The sequence below is a fragment of the Carassius gibelio genome, chromosome B1 (genome assembly GCF_023724105.1).
Source record: "Carassius gibelio isolate Cgi1373 ecotype wild population from Czech Republic chromosome B1, carGib1.2-hapl.c, whole genome shotgun sequence".
In the NCBI taxonomy this organism is placed as follows: domain Eukaryota; kingdom Metazoa; phylum Chordata; class Actinopteri; order Cypriniformes; family Cyprinidae; genus Carassius; species Carassius gibelio.
Window position 1 is genome coordinate 24,287,009 of NC_068396.1, and position 23,557 is coordinate 24,310,565.

The following is a 23,557-nucleotide window of genomic DNA, read 5'->3' on the forward strand; positions in this document are numbered from 1 at the left end:
GCCACCTAATGGCTAGCCTTCGTCTTCATCTTGTCCCAGATGTCTCGGCCCATCTGTATGTGTCATCAAGGCATGCCCATATACCCTAATGCTCCACAGAGCCTCATAAACTTCGGAGATTATCGACCTCAAACCTCAGTGTCCTTAAACTAAGCCAACTCTAAGCCGCTTCACCCCCAGAACTCACATTTATTTCCATTTGGCACAGCAAAATGTTTTATGCTATATTAGTTTTAAACTGGTTTGAATCTTTATTTACTCTAAGTGTGATGTGGTGTCTGTACCACATAGCAACAGTAACTAACATCATCCTGAGACCTTCTTAGCCCCTCGTCTGTGTTGGTGGAAGCATGCTGACTCAAATTATGAACATTATAATTAGCACATGTGAAAGCTTTATAGATCTATTGTTATATTGCTTTTCATTTCTTTTCTGTAAACACAATCTCTGCTCTAAAACATAATGAGCTTCATTGCAGAGGTACCTTAGGTGACCTTCAAATCGGGAGCATGCTTATGATGCCTTAAAATCCTACCTCCGTAGACAGCTCACTAGGTCTTGGCACAAAAAAAGGTTCAATTTAAGCACGGAACCCCTTTATCACACAGCTCATATAAGTTCAGGAGCCAACACCTTTTTTTAAATATATATTAAAGTTAGCAGATTTTTTCTGTGCAAAGCAGATGCTTCAGCTACAGCAGCCCGCATCTGTTTCAAAACACACATATCGAAAATGGCCTGCCCATCAGCCAGCCCTCTTGCAAGGTGTCTGCGCACTATTCTTAGACATTAGTCACTTCTAATTGAAACACTGCAAACAGATACATCACTTCATATTGCTCGCTGGCTTTTTCCTCTGTCGTAGGGGTGCGGGTGGGAAGTGCAAATGATTGAAAGGATGTGACAGTTTGGTGGGCATCATTATGGTTGTGTCAGACGATAGTGATTTCCAGTCATAATGCATTAGGTTCACCCTGACAGAGTGCTCAACTCCTTTCCCCTCTAACCAGCCGGGCCAAACAAGTACATTCACTTAAGCAATAATCACAATAGCTAGTGATCACGTTTATACACATCTGTAGGCCTTTAACTTATGACTACAATAGTTTTCAGTCAACTCTGTTCAGTGCTTTAAACATTGCTTATTCACCCATTCATTTGTTGCTGTATCTGTTTGTTTATCATTCATTAATGTTATTGTGTGCTAGTATACTATACTGCTCTTTTTGTAATTGTGGAATTTCTACCTTTGTCCTGTTAGCAACAATCCTGCACATAGATACTACCTAGCAACAGACCCAATGACAGGTCAGCTGTATGTTTCGGACACCAACTCAAGACGGATCTTTAGGCCTAAAGCCCTGACGGGAACCAAAGAGCTGCTGCAGAACGCAGAGGTTGTGGCTGGGACCGGAGAGCAGTGTTTGCCGTTTGATGAGGCTCGATGTGGGGATGGAGGCAAGGCCACTGAGGCGATACTGCTGGGACCCAAAGGTAAAGAGACTGAATGCCGCTAATCAATATGGACACTAGCTGAACACGACACACTTCTGTTCTCTCACACACACACAAATAGCATAAAAACTCGTTTTGCTATTAAAGTAATATATGTTTAGTTAAACTTATCAACACAGTAAGCCAGATATTAAGAAGTCCACAGAGACCCATACATTTCTGTGAGAGAACTAGAGAGGTCTGTGATCCTCACTGGATCGGAGTGCCAAAAGGTTCAGTTCCTTTCCTCTTGGTTTTAGCTCTGACTAGATAAAAAGGAAAAAAAACAGCTTCCTGAATATTACTTGCACTCAACATCACTCTTAGCTCAGGAATAATTCACCACCCAAAAGCACATTGTGAATTATTCACCAAGTGCTGCATCTTCAGTGACCTGGAAACCACAGGGGCAAGCGTGACATGTGTACCAGTCGTGTTTCGCCTGTTTGCAGGTGCAGTGTGTGTGTCTATTTGCAGCTGTCACATCTGCCCCCTCTCTAAATTACAGGCATTGCTGTGGATAAGAATGGGTTCATCTACTTTGTGGATGGTTCCATGATCAGAAAAGTAGACCGGAATGGCATCATCTCAACACTGCTGGGGTCTAATGACCTCACATCCGCACGTCCTCTGACTTGTGATACCAGCATGCATATCGGACAGGTATACATTCATACTCACCTGCTCTATCACAGTTTAACGCACTTCAAGCTTAAATATAAATTTGTCTATTTTTGCTGCCACAAACGAAAAGCTGCAACACTGCTAACCTGAATGTAGTATGATTTATGGAGTTGAATTCAGTCCAGTTATGCCACTGGGCTAAAACTAAATATTAGAGGGCAGAAAGGCTAAACTTCGATTTATTTCAGAATGCAATCTGTGATTCTCAGTACAAAGATTCAGCTGTGTTTATTACTGAAGTGGTGTTAGGATGAGTGGCCTTGTTTCAATGATAAAAGCAAAGGCTGGAAAAGGGCTGCCCTCAACTAAAGATTTTTCTGGTTGACTAGTAGTCATTCATTTTAAGCATTAGTCGCATTTTTATTAATAAACCATATAAATCATAATAATGAGCCTTTAATTGCCTACATAGCCTAAAAAGCACTCAAGTGCACGCAAAAAAGGCTTGCCACAGCACACCGGCAAATATAATAATTATGAATGTGTTAGGGAAAAACAGCAAGTACACTGCATTAACGTTTTAATTATTTATTAATACACTAGTGCTTTCTGTTTTCGGTTTAAGAAATGAAGTCGGCGACACGGACTCGTCATCTTCGCAGTATGCGAATGTATACATGTTTCATATGGATTACATAATATGAGAATATTTGTTTTCTATTTGAATTGGTTCATTTAAAAGTTTCACTCTCTATAGATACATTTTTTATGTTTTTAATAAGGAAAGAATACACAAAGTTTCAAAGTGATGCACTCAAGTTCACAGAGTTCGAGACAGCAGAAAGCACATCCTGTTTGCTTTAATAATTTTACCAAATCACAACGTTTTGTTATTATTCTGAGTGCACACGGATAAACGTAGAGTCTCTAAAGATATGAAAGATGCATTACTCTTATCTGTAATACCAAAAATGACAAAATATTTAAAGAGCAAATGATCACAGTAGCCCAACTGCGATGTTCAGCTTCCACACTCCGCACAAACATGTGAAATGAGCACTTTTTTCCAGGCTAACATTAGACTGAGCTGCAATGTAAAGTTGCTTTAATGTTCGGTTAGTGTATGTTCTGCCCAATGTACTATATTAGCACACAGACCAGCACTTAACGATTTGTCTGTCACAGACTGTGTGATTTGCAACTAATACAATTTTGGTCAACAAGCCACTTCTCGTCGACTAACAGTTAGTTGACTATTACGGGGCAGCCCTAGGATATTGAAACTGTTGCCTCATTTAAACTGGAAGGCACAATTGTTTTACATGTTGTCCCTAATCGAGTTTTTCAAATAAGATTTGTGAAATTAATTATAAAAAATGCAATATTATTCTTTTTACATTTTAATATGACTTTTTATTTGTTTTATGATAATTAATAAACAATTTTACTATCAAAGGAGCCCTATAAGCTTACTATTAAAAAGGCCACAAAACAGAGCTACAGAGCTTGCAGACCTCATGCTGATTAGTTTGTTTTTCCAGCCAACTACTTATTGTAGACTGCACTAAGACCTACTATCTATCCACTAACCTCAAGACATACTTTAAGGCCCAAATCAGGAACAAAAAGACTGAGCTCAGCTCTTTGTGGTAGCCTCCACCCAAACGAAAGCCAGAGAAACTTCCTTGAAGACCTGGAGCTCCCCCCTCTGGCTGCTCTCCCTCTGGTGCTAAATGCATCTACTCACCTGAGCTCATAGAGAAAACATATCATCTGTTAAAATTTTGTCCTTTAGGAATAAAGAATAAATAATAGTGCAAAAGATGATGAACATTGGATGAAGACTGCAGGCAAATCAGTAGGCTAAAAAATGCTCTTTTATTGTACATGGACTGGTTTGCTTTGTTATGACGAGGGTCTTTTGCTTGAAAATGGTTGATATGCAGTGTTTAGTAAACTTTCTCATCCACATTCTAAGGCAGAATCTATCCCTCCCCGCTCTTTCTGTTTTCTGGTCTCCCCACCAACCCCATTTATCTCTGTCTAAGTGATGGAGGTTGGGGATGAGACATAAGGCTGTTGTCTGACATACCCCTTGGGTCCAGGCTCAGTGAAGCTCAATGAGGTATGGACAGACCCAGACACTTGGTGTCAGACTCACAATTACCCAAACGTTTGCTCTTGCGAGTCATCGATGTGCATCATTAAGGATATATACAGCTCAACCTACACAACTGTCACCTCCCTCAGTAAGGCCGATAGGGACAGCAGAAAATAACTCAAGTGCTCTTCAAGGAAATCTTAGGTTCACTCAGGGTTTTAAAATGTTCAGTCTAAATCAAGTTTATCCCCTGAGCATATAAAAGTACTCTGTCTGCTTCTGAGGCTACCAAGTTGGCCTTATGCATATCAGGTGGTGACCTGAGAGTTGATAAAACATTTTAGGTGGCATGTTGTGGAGCCCCCAAGTAAAATCCGTTTGCCCTGAGTAAAATCTGGTCTTGAGTTCATCCATTATGCAGAAGGTGGAATCACAGACAGGCCATGGCTGAGCAGAGAAAGCTTTTATCCACAGGAGCTGCTGCAGTTCAGAAACATTACGCTTTAATGTGGTGCTCTTCAAAGACGCTTAACCTGCCTATGTGGCCAGGGTGCAGGTTCAGAGCAGGAAGTGAACACATGAGAACAACTGAAGACACCTGGTCTAGAAATGTCCCAGTCATGCCATATAAGTTGATTTCATTGAGAATAAGTCTCAATGAATCTACTCAAAGCTTTAGGAACAGGCTGACAATTATATTGTCAGCATGTCTTTGCGAAAGCAAGTTATAGATTATGCCATTGCATAACTTTCCCCCACTGGCACTTGGCAGCATTATTGAAGTTGTCGAGACTGTGAAGAAATATTGAAACCAGATAATTCAGACAGACAAGACAATGCATGATCAAGAGAAGGATTCTTATGCTTTCTCAGTATAAACGATGTCTGAAAGACAGTGTGTGCTAGGGAACAATTTTATTTTTATTAATAGACGTCTAGACAAGACTGTCCTTCCAAGCCATCTTTAAAAGTCTGTTTGAGGCATGTCCTCCATGTGGACAGCGTTGTTCTTGGTGGGCTTTTCTTTGCCAGACAGTTGTTCCCTGTAGGCGCTGAGGAATTGCATCCCGTTGCAAAACAAATGACCCAGCGACAGGCAAATCGAATGAACTAGAGGCACCCAATGTATTAAGCCTCCAAAGTAACGGATCCTTCTTCATCAGTGTCAGACCCAAACATCAACTGCACACAGAGTGAGAGAGCAAGCGGGAGATGTAATAACATGTTTTTGTCCGTTTGTATATCTATGCAAGATCCCGTAAGTGATCCACCTCCCTATTTGATCTGTTCTCTCTGCAGGTGCGTTTAGAGTGGCCCACAGACCTGGCCATCAATCCTATGGACAACTCCATCTATGTGCTTGACAACAATGTTGTACTACAGATAACCGAGAACAGGCAGGTGCGCATTGTGGCAGGCAGACCTATGCATTGCCAGGTGCCGGGCATCGAGTACACCATGGGAAAGCGTGCCATCCAGACCACTCTAGAAGGTGCAACAGCCATCGCTCTGTCCTACAGCGGAGTCCTCTATATTGCCGAGACAGATGAAAAGAAGATCAACCGCATCAGACAAGTCAGCACGGATGGCGAGATTTCTAATTTGGCAGGAGCACCCTCCGACTGCGACTGCAAGAATGACGCTAACTGTGACTGCTACCAGACAGGCGATGGGTATGCCAAAGACGCAAGGCTAAATGCTCCTTCCTCTCTGGTGGTCTCTCCTGATGGAACACTCTACGTAGCTGACCTGGGAAACATTCGAATCCGTGCCATACGTCACAATCGACCTCCACAAGGCTCTTCTGGTCTTTATGAAGTTGCTTCACCTGCTTCTCAAGAGCTCTACGTGTTTGACTCCAATGGAACACATCAGTATACTATGAGCTTGGTCACTGGTGACTACAAGTACAACTTCAGCTATAGCAATGAGGATGATATCACCGCTGTAACAGATAGCAGTGGAAATACACTTCGGGTTCGTCGAGACCCCAATCGAATGCCAGTGCGTATTGTTGCCCCTGACAACCAAGTTATTTGGCTGACGATTGGTACGAATGGAGGGCTTAAGACCCTCACAGCACTGGGGCAGGAGTTGGTGCTCTTCACCTACCATGGCAACAGCGGCCTGCTAGCCACCAAGAGCATCCAAATTGGCTGGACCACATTTTATGAGTGAGTGCTTCTATCGATCCTTTTTTTAGAGCACATCTCTAAACCTTACTCATTATCATTGTTAGATTTTTTATTTGTATATTTTAAAGGTTTATGCAGCTTTGTGTAGATTGTTGTTGTAGTGCACATTCCTGCTTTAGGATTTATTGCTTTTCTAAGTCCTCTCCTTCAGCAAAAGTGTAGCCTGTAGTTACAAAACCTACCATTTATTTCACCACATGTTATTTAGAGCATGGTGAAAATGCTAAATGAATTTGTATGACATTTTCCGGCTGGTGGTGTACCAAAAGGTTTTGCATAATGCCAGTCTGGGGTAGGTCCTTCTGGCCAACATGTTGGACCAAGTGTCTGTTCACTTACCCTGCCATAACCACAAAGACACTGCAGGCAATGACAGGCCTTAACGATTGTGACTTAGATGAGACAAGTCTTTATTATATTATTATGTCGGTAAGGATTAATCCCCATATTGTATAGAAATGTTGTGAGTGTTCAAGTCAAACTAACCAGCATTTGTTAAAAAGTAAACCTATTTTCAAGTTTTTCTTCACATTCTACTTTTTTTTAATTATACACAAATTTGACCTCTGTCAGATAGCGTACATACAAAGGTTTCAGAGGACTCGATCCAAACCGTACATGCATGCTAGTCTGCTTAATGTCATTCCATAATGAGAACTGCTGACCGCATGTCAGTGAGGTCCAATTACAAAAGGTGTTCTAATGCCATTTTTGCCTTGCAGCTATGACAGCGAGGGACGTCTGACGAATGTGACATTCCCCACTGGGGTTATCACCAGTCTAATCGGGGAGATGGACAGAGCCCTAACAGTGGACATTGAGACATCAGGACGAGATGACGATGTCAGCATCACCACCAACCTTTCTTCCATTGACTCTTTTTACACATTAGTTCAAGGTGCGGCAAGTCTCTGCTGTATTATCATTATTAACAGTGACCCCTGATGGCTCTATAAACTGACCTGTTGCTTAAAGTCTTGGAAATGTTCCACACTGCTAATCAAGCTGTAACTCACAGGTTAAATCAATATTAATGACCAAACACCCATTACTCATTCATTAGGGGTAAAACTGTCAGATGTTAATTTATAGTTTGACTATAATCACAAGCACCACAGGGAATGAAAACACACTGGACAGCTGGGCTCTGAAATAATACATCTGCATAGCACACTTTAAAGCGTGTAATTCTTTTGATGTTGAAATACTTTTAATAACCTTAACCCAGCTTATTGTACAAAGACAACAAGTAATTACTTTGTAGGTTGATTTCCATTAAAAGTTTAAACTTTGTGGCGTTACAACAACATCTCAAACTGGCAATGCTGGCTTAACCAGTGGCCTCAGTTTGGAGCTGAACTGGACTGTCTGTTTTTCCGTCTGTTTCAGCAGGGGAAACCTATTTAAAAAGTTATTTTTGCAATTTTGTTTGATGATGCAGAATTTTCACACTCACAATTCAGGTTGATAGAGTGAGGTAACAGGCAGCAATATGGTGACTAAATGTGAATTTGGGAAAAGTCATTAGATTAAATGGAATTTAATTAGATTAAAGAAGATTATGTATTTATACATTTTTCATTGCAATCATAGCACAAACCAAAGAAATTAATGTCTTTCTCATTGGATTTACTTTTTACAAATCCTCTTCTAACATCCTAAACCAAATATGATGTGACTTGAGAATAAAAATCAAGGTGGTGATTCTGACACACTGAATTCACAGTCTTAACATAATCCCCATGAACTCTCTCTTCTTGTGCTTTTTCCCCCACTACCTCTCATTCCACTTTTTTGTGGTTTCCTCCTCATAGATCAACTAAGAAACAGCTACCAGGTGGGCTATGATAACTCTATGAGGGTCATCTATGCCAACGGAATGGACTCACACTTCCAGACCGAGCCTCATATTCTTGCGGGCGCATCCAACCCAACAGTGGCAAGAAGAAACATGACCCTACCTGGAGAGAATGGACAGAACTTGGTGGAGTGGCGCTTCAGAAAAGAACAGAACAGGGGGAAAGTCGTAGTATTCGGCAGGAAACTCAGGGTATGTAAACATTTTAATTTAGAAGACTCTTTGTAATGTGTGTTTACTAGTGTAGTCAGAATAATACATTACATTTGTAGAATATTCTTCATAACACTCGATCATAAATCTCCTTCTGGCTTGACTGTGTAGAGAGTTGTAAATTATTGGAAGTTAAAATGTGTTATTTCTACAAATACTGAAAAAGAAGCTTCATCTTTGATCTTAACTGGCGTAACCCTTATATCCACATTGCTATTTGAACTAGAACTAATTCTGACATTACGCAACCCACATAAATATTAGAAAATGGCTTTAGAAAAGGCTTTTGTCTAATCATAAATGAACCAGACTATATCTTTTCTAAACTCTTATTTTTTCTCTATTTTCTTTTGTCATGAAGAGCACCTGAATTGTCCTCTGTTGTTCTCCCTCCACTTTTATTTATTCCACAAAAGAAGCATGTCATCTCAGAGCATCAATAATGTAATCCTGATTCTTATATGGGAACTGCTCTGGCTTTTCAAAGACTCTGAGTTGCAAAAAATGTAATATAATATAATTTAATTTAATGAGACTAGTAGACAGATTGGAAGAGTATTAGTGTCCAGTTTGTATACAACTTCTATTCGGTCCTCAACTGTAACTGAAGTTGGGGAAATCAACCCTACCAAAATATATTATACTTGCTAGCAATGAATGTTATAATCAAAAAAATTATTCTGTTTTCCCATCGTAAAGGTCAACGGTAGAAACCTGCTGTCTGTGGATTATGACCGGTCACTACGCACAGAGAAAGTATATGATGATCATCGAAAGTTCCTTCTGAAGATTGTGTATGATGCCTCTGGTCACCCTACACTGTGGGTGCCCAGCAGTAAGCTGATGTCTGTCAACCTCACCTATTCCAGCACTGGTCAGGTCACTAGCATTCAGAGAGGCCCCACAGTTGAGAGGGTAGAGTACGACAGCCAGGGACGCATAGTCTCCAGAACCTTTGCTGATGCCAAAACCTGGAGTTACACCTATTTGGACAAGGTGCGTATTGTGAATTTTTCTAATAGTGGGTAGTCCTGTTATATCACAGGATTTGCTGGAGTGTGTTGAATTTATGTTCCTTTATTGTCAGACATTTCCAAGAGATATTTTTGCAAGAATGTTCAAATAGTCTGAATTCAGATATTCTACAGTTATAAATGAATTGATAGTATTTGAAAATGACTAAATTACTTGTGTCAAACACAGCATGATATGCTACCACAAATGCAGGTGAAAAATATTGGCCCTAACGGTAAATGCTTTTGTGGAGCTTGGCAATTTAAATCTTCTACTTTCCCTGTATGGAAGTGGAGCTTGGACATTCTACCTACAAATTTTGCATTTCATGCCAGAACACTCTGGGATAGAAACAACATGGGAGTGGGTTACGGCTGTGTGAACCCATTTCTGGGTGAACAGTTTCTTAAAGTTCAAGGTGTCCACAGTGCTCCACCATAACAGAGATTTACTGATGGTTACTCGCTTTGAATTGGTTCTCCAGAAGCAAACCATTATAACTTTCAGCAGTACAAATATGAAGTTTGTTGGTCCACAGAAAGCTGAGAAATAGATATAGAAAGACTCCTAGTTATCCAGGGGTCAGACATTTCCGTAGAACTATGTGGGTAAGTTTATAGACTCCAGAAACTGGTGTGTGCCATGAGGGAGAGACACTGGATGTTGTGGGTGTTTCTTGTAGGGGAAATGACTAAGTAAGGCCTCAAAGACAATGAGTCTCAAAATGAGACCACAGGGAAAACTCAGTAACAGTAACCTAAAAAAAGAGACAAAGAGTCATATGAAAATAATAACTTGCACCTCCAACCCTACTTAGAGGACATCACACATTGTTCGCTGCTATATGTGATTACCCTTGTAATTCTTCCAAATCTTCTTAAAAAAGTTTTGTTTGTTGACATTTAAATATTACAAAATATAAGGCTTTTACAGAACTTAGATATCAGTTGAATGAAAAAAGTGAGTTTCCTCCAAGAGAGCACTCTGCTGGAACCACAAAAGTTTTGTGGAAAGAAAAACCACTGTGTAAATGTGTAGATTAAATATGCATGGCTAGCCTGTCTTTCTGTCGCCTGCCAAATGTGCAGGTAGCGTGACCAGTGAGAGGATATCAAACATATGCCACCAGCAGTGCCTAGGGAACTACAATAATGTCTGTCCAAGTATGGATGACAAGGTGAAGGCTTCTCAAAGGTAGACACTCACTGTAGCAATTCCCCAAGATGGAGAGGCCTGTAAGGATAGACCTCCAAATCTGCAGACGTCAGTCAGTGTGTGTATTTTACCAGGAAAGACATGAATATATATGGAGTGATGCAGCTGCTCTGAATACCACAGTCTCAGATCCATTCAGCCAAAGGCTCTGGGGATGTCAGTACTTAAGCCCACAGCAAGAAACACTTATTTATCATCCTTTGCTTCAACTCACCTCTCACATTGTACAACAAGACCCAAAACATACATAGAATAAACATGAGGGCTCAGTCATTCATAACTCAAAGACAACTTGCTGACTTTGTTTACCTCAAGCTTCAAGCTTAGCATACAGATAGATTTTAAAACCCCTTCTTTTTAATTGATGTTCCATTTCCACAGTATGCAGAGCATGAAAACAGTTTTCAACCCGCCTTATTAGGATATGTATGGGCAAATCATGAGGCTAAAGCCAGTAATCGCAGAACATTTTATATTTATGCAGCCATGCACATTCAGCAGACCTGCATTTAGAAGCTTGAGGGTCAAGAAGAACTCAATTAGGCAAAGAAATAATCATTAAATGGAGCGTTAATACCTGCTTTTATACACCATTTGCATTTTAATAGCATGTTAGAAATGCATGAAAGAGTAATGAATTGTTTAGGTTAATTTCTCCTCTCTCCCACTTTTTGATTTACAGTCCATGGTGCTGCTTTTACATAGCCAGCGGCAGTACATCTTTGATTACGATCTGCAGGACCGACTCTCCGCCATCACTATGCCAAGTGTGGCCCGTCACACCATGCAAACTATCCGCTCTGTTGGCTACTACCGCAACATCTACAATCCGCCTGAAAGTAATGCCTCAGTTACAGTGGACTACAGTGAGGACGGTCAGCTCTTGCGGGTGGCACACTTGGGCACTGGCCGGCGTGTCCTCTATAAGTATCGGAGACAGAACAAGCTGGCCGAGATCCTATATGACAGCACACGGGTCAGCTTCACCTATGATGAGACAGCAGGTGTGCTGAAAACTGTCAACCTACAGAGTGAGGGTTTCATTTGTTCTATCAGATATCGACAGATAGGTCCACTGGTGGACCGGCAGATATTCCGCTTCAGTGAGGATGGCATGGTCAATGCCCGCTTTGACTACACCTATGACAATAGCTTCCGAGTTACCAGCATGCAAGGAGTCATCAATGAGACCCCGCTTCCCATAGATCTTTATCAATTCGACGACATTTCTGGCAAGGTTGAGCAGTTTGGGAAATTCGGCGTCATCTATTACGACATTAACCAGATCATATCAACAGCTGTCATGACCTATACAAAGCACTTCGATGTCCATGGCCGCATCAAGGAGATCCAGTACGAGATCTTCCGCTCCCTCATGTATTGGATCACTATCCAGTATGACAACATGGGCCGGGTCACCAAAAGAGAAATAAAGATTGGTCCTTTTGCCAACACTACCAAATATGCCTACGAGTATGATGTGGATGGGCAGCTGCAGACAGTCTACCTGAATGAGAAAATGATGTGGCGGTATAATTATGACCTGAACGGCAACCTACACCTGCTGAACCCTGGCAACAGTGCACGACTCACTCCACTCCGCTATGACTTACGAGACCGCATCACGCGGCTGGGCGATGCGCAGTATCGGATGGACGAAGATGGCTTTCTGCGGCAAAGGGGTGCTGAGATCTTTGAGTATAACTCCAAGGGCCTCTTGGTTCGGGTGCATAGTAAAGCCAGTGGCTGGACCATTCAGTACCGCTACGATGGGTTAGGAAGACGCCTGGCCTCTCGCAACAGTCTGGGCCAGCACCTTCAGTTCTTCTATGCGGATCTCAACTACCCGACACGCATCACCCATGTCTACAACCACTCCAGCTCTGAAATCACCTCGCTCTACTATGACCTACAAGGCCATCTGTTTGCCATGGAGATCAGCAGTGGCGAGGAGTTTTACATCGCTTGTGACAACACAGGAACACCACTCGCCGTTTTCAGCAGCAATGGGCTTCTCCTCAAGCAGGTGCAATATACTGCATATGGAGAGATCTATTTTGACTCTAACCCTGACTTTCAATTGGTTATTGGATTCCATGGTGGCCTATATGATCCTTTAACAAGATTGCTGCACTTTGGAGAGCGGGACTATGACATTCAAGCTGGCCGCTGGACCACCCCAGATATTAGCACCTGGACCAGGGTGGGCAAAGACCCAGCTCCCTTCAATTTGTACATGTTCCGCAATAACAATCCTATCAGCAAGGTGCATGAGGTCAAGGAGTATGTCACAGGTGAGGAGAGAGCCCTTAAGGCACACTGTATAACTATGATTTTAATTAGTTTCAATGTTTAACGTTTGGGCAAAAAACTGTCAGGCAACCTGTGAAAATCTTTTATTTTTATTTTTATACAATATCTGTTCTTTCATTCATAGATGTCAACATCTGGCTGGTGACATTTGGATTTCACCTGCATAATGTTATCCCAGGATTTCCCATCCCAAAATTTGACCTTACCCAACCCTCACTGGAAATGAGGAAGAGTCAACTATGGGACGACCTACCGGTATACAGTCTAATGTCATCATCTGTCCTGCATAAGTTACCTGGCTAGATATTTTGCTTTCATACAGTATTTTTAAATAATGTAATGAAAAGTAACATTATTTGATTACTCTCAGACTCAAAAATTCTGAATCATATTCTCTGCCCTAGTAACCTTGATTGCTTTCATTCAAGTTGAGATTTTGGGCCTCATTTATAAAGCGTGCATACGCACAGATTTGATTTTTAGAGTTGATATGCGCCAATCCAAGCCAACACTCATTTTTGTGAAAACTTTGACATGGAAAAGTGCGTAGCGTCACGTCAGGGTCTGAGCAGACATACATAATTTTCCTTGTTGGAGTACTGCAGGTTTTTGGAAATGTAAGTTGTTCCTGCAGCTTGCTTTTGTAAATTAAAGGATTTGGACGATGACTGGTGGTCTTTTATGTGTTAATGACATTAGAGTCATTTGCAAGGTAGAGAGCTGATACCATTCAGTTGTGTGCCAACTTAAGATCATTTGCGATTCGTAGATTTCACATCTGAAAGAGAGACGTACGTGCATTTTCTGTGCATGTGTTCATTCTATGAATCACACATATACATATTTGAGAAATAATTGTAAGATCAAATTTATTTAGTATGGTTTATGCGCAACATTTTATAAATGAGGCCCATTGTGTTTACAAATAGGTCCAGATAATTAATTAGAATGTGTTTTGTGTTTTTTGGCTCACTTTAGTCTATCTCAGGGGTCCAGCAGGAGGTTATGAGGCAGGCCAAGGCTTTCCTGTCTTTTGAGAGGATGCCAGAGATCCAGTTAAGCCGACGACGTCCTAGCCGTGAAAAACCTTGGCTGTGGTTTGCCACGGTCAAATCCCTCATTGGTAAAGGTGTGATGCTTGCCATTACCAGTAAGGGCCAGGTGGCCACCAATGCACTGAATATAGCAAATGAGGACTGCATTAAAGTGGCCACTGTCCTCAACAATGCCTTCTATCTAGAGGATCTGCACTTCACAGTGGAAGGTCGTGACACACACTACTTCATAAAGACCAGCCTACCTGAGAGTGACCTGGGCGCCCTGCGACTCACGAGTGGTCGCAAGAGTCTAGAAAATGGTGTGAATGTAACAGTGTCACAGTCCACCACCGTGGTCAATGGACGGACACGTCGCTTCGCAGATGTGGAGTTGCAGTACGGCGCATTGGCTCTGCATGTGCGCTATGGCATGACACTGGATGAGGAGAAGGCACGTGTCCTAGAGCAGGCCCGCCAGAGAGCACTGTCAAGTGCGTGGGCACGGGAGCAGCAGCGCGTACGTGACGGGGAGGAGGGAGTGCGTCTTTGGACAGAAGGGGAGAAGAGGCAGTTGCTCAGCTCTGGGAAGGTGCTGGGTTACGACGGCTACTATGTACTATCAGTGGAGCAGTACCCTGAACTGGCCGACAGTGCCAACAATATCCAGTTCCTGAGGCAGAGTGAGATTGGGAAGAGGTAACAGTCTGCACAGCACAGACTGTTCAACAGACTACTGCCCCTCTGCTCCACAAGCTCCTCTCTCCTGTGTACACACTCCCAGAGCTCCTATCCCAGAGACTAAAGGGAAAGGGTTTATGTTAGAGAAGTGAGGAGTTGTGCCTAAGTGCCACACAAACTGCAGTTATACGGAAAAAACCTGAGGCACTTCCCCTCATTGACTAAACACACCCCCATCCTACATATTTGTTCACATTATTGCATTGAATGGATAATGGACTCTCTAAGAGAACAACCCAAGAAAAAACTCAGTTATGATTTGTTTTTCCTTTCTGTCTTTTTTTTTTGGAGCTTTTTATATAAAACCTTAAAGGTGACTTGGTCAGTGGTAAAACTGAGAGAAAAAAAGGCAAATGTGTTTACATGCAAAGACCACTGCACGCAGATGAACTAACATAAAGCCTTTTTCGCAAGGCAGCAACTGTAATTCAGTGGTTCATACCGTCCTTGTTCTCAGCAACATGTCTTGTCAACTAGTGAGGACAGAGGTTTCAGACTGTGAGCTAGTTGATCGTTTCTCTTCTGCTTTGATTTCTCAAGGGACACAGTTGTGGTTCATATAATTAAATCTGAGTGTACAATCTCATTCCTGAACCGACCCAGGTGGTGAATAGAGCGGAAACTGACAGAACAAAATATATAAATATATAGCTCATAACTGACCGGTACTTTGACAAGAGATGTTAGAATATCTTTATGGATTTTTTTTTTAAGTAAAAAAATTCAAATTATCCGTACAACAATATTAGTCGCAGAGAAAGTAATGTACAGTGTTTATACATAAAAATAAAATCTGACAAATATTGAGACTTTTTCGTCTTGTCATGCATTACTGTTTATACTCATGAATTTTAATATTTTATCTTATCGAAATTTGTGGTAATGCTAACTGAAATAAAATCAGCTGTACTGTGTCATTAAATCCTCAACATTGTTTTTCTTCTCTTCCCATCCTCTGAAACTGATTGTTGCCATTTTTTATTTCTATTTCTCTCTTTTTCAGATTGTCTGACTATGTTCAGTGGTTTCATGGCGTTACTGCCTCTGTAATCAACAATAGGTTTAGAGTAGCTGTTTTCCAGTTGTGAGATGAGTAAATACTACTCAGATACTAAAAACCCAACAAGGGTTTAGTAATTTGCCAGAAATTATTCCTTTCCAGTAATGTCATGGTATTGTTCTGTCTTTAATTGGAATGAGTATCAAGCTTAATGCTTTTTAAAGACTTTCTGTCCAGATGTACGAGTTCAAGCTTCAGCTTCGCTTTCTATCCAGAGACAAGATTATTATTATTGTTTTTCAAAAAGTTTCTGCTCTTTTTAATGTGTTTAGATGAAGGATTTATCACGCTAACATTAACGTGTGTTGCCACTGGCAGCATGGGAGAAAAATAACTTGCACAGAGTTTATATCCCTGCATTTTCACCATGACTAAAAACTCCATTGACAAGAAGAAACAATCAAACTCTCTTGAATCAAAAGGGTCATTAGACAGAAGAGATAGTGTGGCTTTTTCCCACTCTACACAGACATTGCCCTACAATCATGTTAGGATGCCAGAAATAAAAAATGATTTGCATGGGGCTGAATTTATGTAACTGAAATAAGTGCTAAAGCAGAAATTTACTGAGTACTAATTATGAAGTGAACAGTTACCTTAAAAGAGAACTCCACCATCGTCCATATGAAGGAGACTGATTTAGGATTTCTTTTACTTTAAAATATTTGACAACAAATGTATTCATCTAAGATCACCACAAACATTAAAGTGATCAAAAGTCACCCCAAAGGGGGGAAACAAATAATAATTTATATGCCTAAATGGACTGCCTCCTTCTTCAGAAACTGTTTTTGTAAAGGCTTTTTAAAGATTGTATAAAATAAAATGTTCTGACTAATGAATGAGAAAATATTGTTTCCATTTTAGTTTGTTGTTTTCCTATGAAAAGTTTTTCAATCAATCATGTAATTGTACGGTGGAGCCTATTTTTCTATTCACGAGTGAATGGAGGTCTGAAGGGGATGTTACCCACCTGTGAGGTTTTCTTCAGTTGTGGACTGGTCTGAACTTGTTGTTAGGGTGAACTTTTCCCCCTGGAAAGAAAAAAAAAGTGAGCACTTCATTAAAACACTAGTAATAACCAGAACAAGAACCACTGCAATATTAAAGTGTTTGCCCTATGAGGTCTACACAGATTCTCTGAGTTGCTCTGCAATACAGTCAAGTTATCTGTTGGCATAAGGAGTGCCCACTGTACTCCGGAGCCCTTCAATTGGAGTGTATGGACAAATTCCAGTTTTCAACATAGTCAAAATACTCTTAATAAAACCTAAAAGTAGATTTGGGGGAAATGTGTTACAGAGTAGCAGTGAAGATACAAATGTCTGTGAGAGGAGAGGTGAGAAGTGGAAACGTCCTGATATGTTTGCTATCGATTGCATGCATACAGTGTAAACCCAATGAATCAAAGGAAAGTCACTTTTTTTCCTTACAGCATATTAGTGCCAATATGTACGTGGTCTGTTTTGATATTTCTTTGCACTACAATGTGTATGTTGAAGATGATGATGCCTCTACATTATACATTATTGCAGTCGTCACGTCTCTGGTCTGATCTGAGGGAGATTGTAAAAACTGGTTATTTTTCCTAAATTAAAAGGAAAGATGCCTATACAGAAAATCATCAGTATTTCATTTAATACTTTCAAAAAAAAATGCCATTGTCATCACAAAGTTTACGGTCACTTAACAGTAATGTTTTCTCATATCAGATCTGATGTGGGAATTGGTCAACCTGAAATGTGTGCATTGTGTGACTGAATTTGTTGAAGTACTGAGAATCTGAAAATGCAGTGTGTGATTAGCTTTGTTGCTACTGCGACAAATCAACCATTGGTTTTTGTTCAATTGCTTTGTTTTTGAGCAGCCTCTACATTTTGTGTATTTTGTATTATCTGTTTTACAAACTTGTTCCAAACCATTACTACAAACTGAAGTGGTTTTACCTGTAAATTCAATAACTTATCTTACGATCTCTCATTTGTAATGAGGATTTAGAGGAAGTTGTATTACTGATGTTCTTATGTCATTTGTTTTTGCTCGGTTTTGCTTTTGTATTGTTTTATAGCCACGCAGCATCTCAAAAAAAAGAAAAAAGAAAAGAAAAAGCTCATGATTTCCATTTGATAGACACGTCTGTTTAGAGTGCAATTAAAGTGCAATTTTGATGTAATCTAAACTAGGTCACTGCTGGATTCATTACCTTTTATCTTCAACATGTTTAATGCTCCACAGAGATCAATCATAAAAATAAAATGTAATATTCAAAAAAGTTGTGTATTTATTAATACATTACACAAATGTGACCACATATCTTACTCGTTAAGCAAATGTACACTTTTAAATAGTAGATAGATACAATATCTTGTTACTATTGTGACACTTGTTTTGAGATGCTGGGGATTTTCACAGATCTACAAATGGCCGATAAAGAAACTAAAGGGGCAGGGATATTAATGCAAATGCATTAAGGTTGTTACAATACCTAATTCTGACATTCACACACCCCCTTATCATATCAAACCTGTATGATATTTTACTGTGAAAGACACTGACAAACTACATTGGATCGATGCAAGCAGGTTTGAAAACGACAATGCTAAAAAAAAAGAAAAATTCCCATTCCACATTCCTGTAGCTCAGTAGCTAGAGTTCGGTGCTAGCAATGCCAATGTCACAGGGTCGACAACGAATGCTTTGAAATGCAAAGTAAGAAGCTTAGATAAAAGTGTATGCAAAATGCATGAATGTAATTTAATTGAATATCAGTTCAAAATCTACGTAAGACACATAAAACAGAAATTAAAGATATATCATCACAAAACAAAAACTGATATGAATAAATATTACATTATATCTTACATAGTAAGCATGTGTGTGAACTAGTTAGGAAATCACTTAATTTCACAGTTTCATGATTCTGTATAATTTATCAATTATCCATATGTTTCAGAACTGATGGAGAGAAAAGCGTCTCAGGTTTTATCCAGCACATTCCAATTATACATGTTTCATCTTAAATTGCTCTACTGGAAGCAGCCTAGAAAAACTCAGCGCCAAAGATTAATGAGCAAGTCTGATTCTCTACTACAGCCAATCACGTATACCTGACAACCGAACTTCACCAATCCACAGTCTAACAAGCCTTGTCCACCTCACACAGCAGTCTGTGCCCCTCATTCCTCTACTGTCTCAGTAAAACACCGCCCTACAGTCAGACTTCATTTTTATGAAGCGGCCAGCCTGAAGGCTTTGGGCCTCTGATTTCATGGGCAATGACCCATCTCTTACTGCAGAGAAATAGCTTTGCTGTCCCTTTGTTGTTTTGAGAGAAGAAGACCAGATGTGCTTCCCAAGCAGTGTTTGAGGCTCACAGTGGCATGGTGCTCTCAATCAGAGTGGGACTCCATCCAAAAGGCCCCGCATCTCAAATGTGGTCGAGTTTCCAGCAGCTGCAGCTGCCGAACAGAAGACACAAAGCACACTTTTGGGATATGGGAAGGCTTGTGAAAAAAAAACCTTACTGGATGTAATGGGTTTTCCAGTCACTTCTGCTGCATGTCTCTGGGGCCAAGCACATCTCTTTTGTTTGCCATTTCTGAGAAGGTCTGAAGTGCTGATCCAGGCCACATGTGAGATGCCTTACAGGTGCGCTGTGTCTGTTTGCTCTCATTACTGGGGCTCCACTATAACCTCCGAGCAGTCCTAACTCAATATCTAGCTCAGCCTATTCAGTATGTGTGTAACAGACAAATTATATACAACAGGCCAGTGACAGTTGATTTATATTATGATACAAGTAAAACAGATAAAGCTGGGTCATTTGCCTTGTGTTGTGTCAATCAGTGTTTCACTTCCTACTGCCAGCTGGTGGCGCTATGACCGTATGCAACAATGGTAAAAAAGGATAGGCTTAGGCTATATATGTTTTTCATCCACTCCCACCAACCTTTTGTTCTGGCTTAACATGGGCGGTTAGGGTCCTCAAACACCTCCATAAATTTGCACCAAGGGGTCACAGAGCTAACAAATAAAAGTCCCAATTATACTAAGCATACTAACAATTCTAGTCATACTAAACAATGATACAGGAGGAGAAAGTTGCTCATCTGCTTCCAAAGTGGAAAGATTTTCACAAAGAAGGATAAACAGAATACAATCATCGATTTAGCCTAAATAAAAGAACATTTGCGTAGCACAACAAAAAAAAAATTCAATAGCTGCAACTGTTTTCGTCACTTCATTCTGTCAGAAGTCCAATCCAACCCTCTCTCTTCAGCTGAATGAGTCAACAAAAAAAGACAAAGAAAGATTTAGAGATCACTATTAGCAATAGTAATCAGACCAGGATGACATTGCAGTCTGTCTTCTGGATGGAATCCAATGTGAAGCCTTTTTTGTGACAGGGATTAAACTGTTTCTTTTAAAGCACAGACAGGTTAAGCTGAACTGTGCTTGCCCAGTCACAAACTGCCATCAGCCCTTTATTGATTGAGCATCGACTTGGTATCGAGTTCCTACATTGCTCTCATAAGACTGATCTAACTTTGAGTCCCAAAACTTTTAGATGGTTCTTAACAAAAAAAAAATCTGGCAGGATATAATACCGTCTCCAGCCAGACTTGTTTTTAGAGTAGTACATAAATATTCTGACTTTCTCATTTTGGGAATTCAAAAGTGACACCCACCTGCAGATGGCTGGATATTTAATGTAAAAGATGACTTTTATATGAAACTTAACAGCAGGACAGCTGTTTGCATGCATCAGAAATACTGCCAAAACCTACAGCCCACCTTACACAGATGCCCTTTTTGTCATAACAGCATCAACCCTTTTTTCATACAGGAAAATCATACTGCCAGAAAGCTTTGTTAGGTGCAATTCTTTGAACTAATCTATAGTGTGATCTGAATGAAGCTTAGAGCTAATGTGAGAATACAATTAAATGCAAACAATGTTTGGAACAAAGAGAGCTAAAATATCCAACCAAGAATAAACAAGTTCTTACTTCCAGAGCTTCAAACTGCATTTTTTAAAGACCATGATGTATATTCTGAGTCTGACTATACAAAAACGCCATCACCTATTTTATTTATAGGCAGGTGGAGAGGGCCACATGAGCATAATTCATTAAGTACCTTCAGACAACCTCCTCACACTTTCTGAATTTTAATAAGATGATAGGCTTTATGTGCCAGGTGGTGATTAGGTTAAGATAAAGTATTCATGATATAAAGACATTCAACCTTAATATTGTTCCTCTAAGGGGCACGTGGGACATTAGATATCCTTTAAGAAATTAACACTTAACACTCACAGCAGTAGTCTATGAGATACAAAACATATACTATATGCATTTTTTGGCTTAGTTTCTCAAATGTTCAGTGGTAAAACTGAAACAATGATACAAGTAAAAAAACAAAAAATGTTTTTATCTTTATTTTGATGTTCTGAATTAAAAATATAACATTTATATGATTCATGTAATTCCTAACTGAGTTCTTACTGGCCATGCACATAAGAGTGAATATGTGCATATTTTAAATTGAAATATTACTTGCAAACAGTTTTACTTGCAAAATTATTCCTCAACTAGGATTGAACCTAGAATTTCCTTCATGAAAAAAAGGGAAAATAAATACTCCCCCAAAAGTTTTTATGTTTGGTTCTTTGTTGTATTTCTCATTTGTATGTCGCTCTGGATAACAGCATCTGCTAAGTGAATAAATGTAAACATATTGCACAGCCTTCTAGCTCCCCTTTTCCATAAAGCCATAGCAAATGCTATAAACTTTTACATGGCAAATAGACACATTGGGTATATTCAAAAAACCCTGTTCAGTCACCAGAGCCACTAACAGAGTAATGTCTCATTTGATCTCCAGCATGTGAAGAGAGAAACCCAATGAGACATGCCAGTTTAACCAAGAGCCCGGAGCCTGGTCCAGGGTTGATAGAACTGCACGGATCATCTGGAATACAGCATTAGGCTTTATATGTCATATAACTCTTAAATATAACTCTATATATCACTTTTAAAACGTCTGATTTTATCACACTGACATTGATAAAAAACATATATATTAATAATAATGATAATTATAATAAAAATAATAAAAATCAAAGAAACTATACAAATATATATATATATATATATATATATATATATATATATATATATATATATATATATATATATATATATATATATATATAAACAATAACCTACGATACAAAGGACATTAAATGCCTTTAACTGATAAATTTACATTTCATAACCTGCCAGGCAGCATTAAAAAGCAGAGGGCTGATGAACAAAATATATTCTTATAATGAATAATTAACAAAAATGACCTAGATTTACAGATCAATAGTTTTTGTACATTCAAATATAAATAGGTTGTGTGGTATTTAATTATATTACGTTTATAATAAATAAAAGGAATGCACTCTATCTAATGATTGGTTAAGCATTAGCCTATATTTTTTTTAAAAATCAAGTATTAAAACTAACTCACAGAGCACTACTCCACATTAATAACTGTAATCTGTATATGCTGCGATTTATAAATCCTAAAGGTTTAGCTCAAAAATATAATCCGCATTAATGCATATGAGCAATGCAGTCGTTGTAATGCAAACTGCTTTGTGAACTCACTCTGGGCGTGTTCTCTGATCGTTTCGGTGGAAAACAATACGAGCAACCACTGGATTCGGTCGTGTAATTTCTGAAGGAAGATCATATGTACTTTACATTTTTAACATTTATAATGAAGATTTTCCTTGTCGATTTCTATCGGCGGCAAATCATATCAATTAGAGGCGAACTGGAGCGGTTTACAGCGAGTAGCGCCCTCTGTTGGTCGAAACAAACAAACGCCAGATGGAACTGGCCTTGATATGCTCATACATTAAATTATAGACGTTTCATTTAATTTTGCTTAAGGGGTATTAGACATGGTTAGAAACAGAAAGAGGTTTGTGGCCATCTTAAATTATTTTATTCAACAGTAGGCCTAGTTTATGAATATTTAAAAAATGGTTTATTTGCATTATGACGTAGCCTAAATAAATACTAGAATGAACTTTATCTAATGGTGTTGAAGTGTTAAAACCATAACTATCTCAAAAAGCACATGAACTACAGCTAATTTTTTTGTAGCCTACAATAATTGAATCCCACATGTAGAGCAGAAATGGTGACGGCATAAACAGGTAAACAAATATGATTGAATTTGCATAGCCTACTTGACTTGAGTTGTATTTGTACTGCACAGTAGTAGTATTCCCACTATAAAATAAAATATTAAAGAAATACCAGTTTTAAATATTATATTTAATTTCTCTGTGCATTAGCCAAAACATGCTACAACGCAACATATGCTGTATTCCATACAATGGTTTTATAGACCATGTTGAAAGTACAGTTAATGTCCCATAAATTAGTCACTTTTTTGTGTGTGCTTTCAAAAATGAGTATAAAACCGAGTTAGTAACTAAATTGAAGACATGCGGTATACGTATCAGCGATTACACGTTTAGATCTGAAGTTGACGCAAATAAAGAGTGTTTTACACTTACTTCATAATCACAGCTATAACACCTTGTGGATATTTGCCACCTGTATAAGCTACTGTTCCCTTGTTTCATGCTATTTTTTCATCTGGAACCATATGGGAAGCAAGCTTGATGG

The 23,557-nt window shown here is 39.4% G+C and overlaps 2 protein-coding genes across 13 annotated transcripts in view; one reads left to right on the top strand and one right to left on the bottom strand.

Annotated features, from left to right (window-relative positions):
- tenm3 (teneurin transmembrane protein 3) overlaps nucleotides 1-18,042 on the top strand; it is a 269,413-nt gene extending 251,371 nt beyond the window's left edge. For all 6 annotated transcript variants that reach the window (XM_052545489.1, XM_052545491.1, XM_052545490.1 and 3 more), the window contains 9 exons: nucleotides 1,263-1,495; nucleotides 2,004-2,158; nucleotides 5,520-6,394; nucleotides 7,138-7,313; nucleotides 8,230-8,465; nucleotides 9,186-9,482; nucleotides 11,398-13,009; nucleotides 13,153-13,283; nucleotides 14,007-18,042. In XM_052545489.1, coding sequence (XP_052401449.1) covers nucleotides 1,263-1,495; nucleotides 2,004-2,158; nucleotides 5,520-6,394; nucleotides 7,138-7,313; nucleotides 8,230-8,465; nucleotides 9,186-9,482; nucleotides 11,398-13,009; nucleotides 13,153-13,283; nucleotides 14,007-14,765 — 4,474 coding nt within the window. In that variant the 3' untranslated portion in view covers nucleotides 14,766-18,042. The remainder of the gene's footprint in view (nucleotides 1-1,262; nucleotides 1,496-2,003; nucleotides 2,159-5,519; nucleotides 6,395-7,137; nucleotides 7,314-8,229; nucleotides 8,466-9,185; nucleotides 9,483-11,397; nucleotides 13,010-13,152; nucleotides 13,284-14,006) is intronic.
- Nucleotides 1-23,557, bottom strand: part of tmem134 (transmembrane protein 134) — a 790,957-nt gene that overhangs the window by 723,692 nt on the left and 43,708 nt on the right. The window lies entirely within an intron of this gene.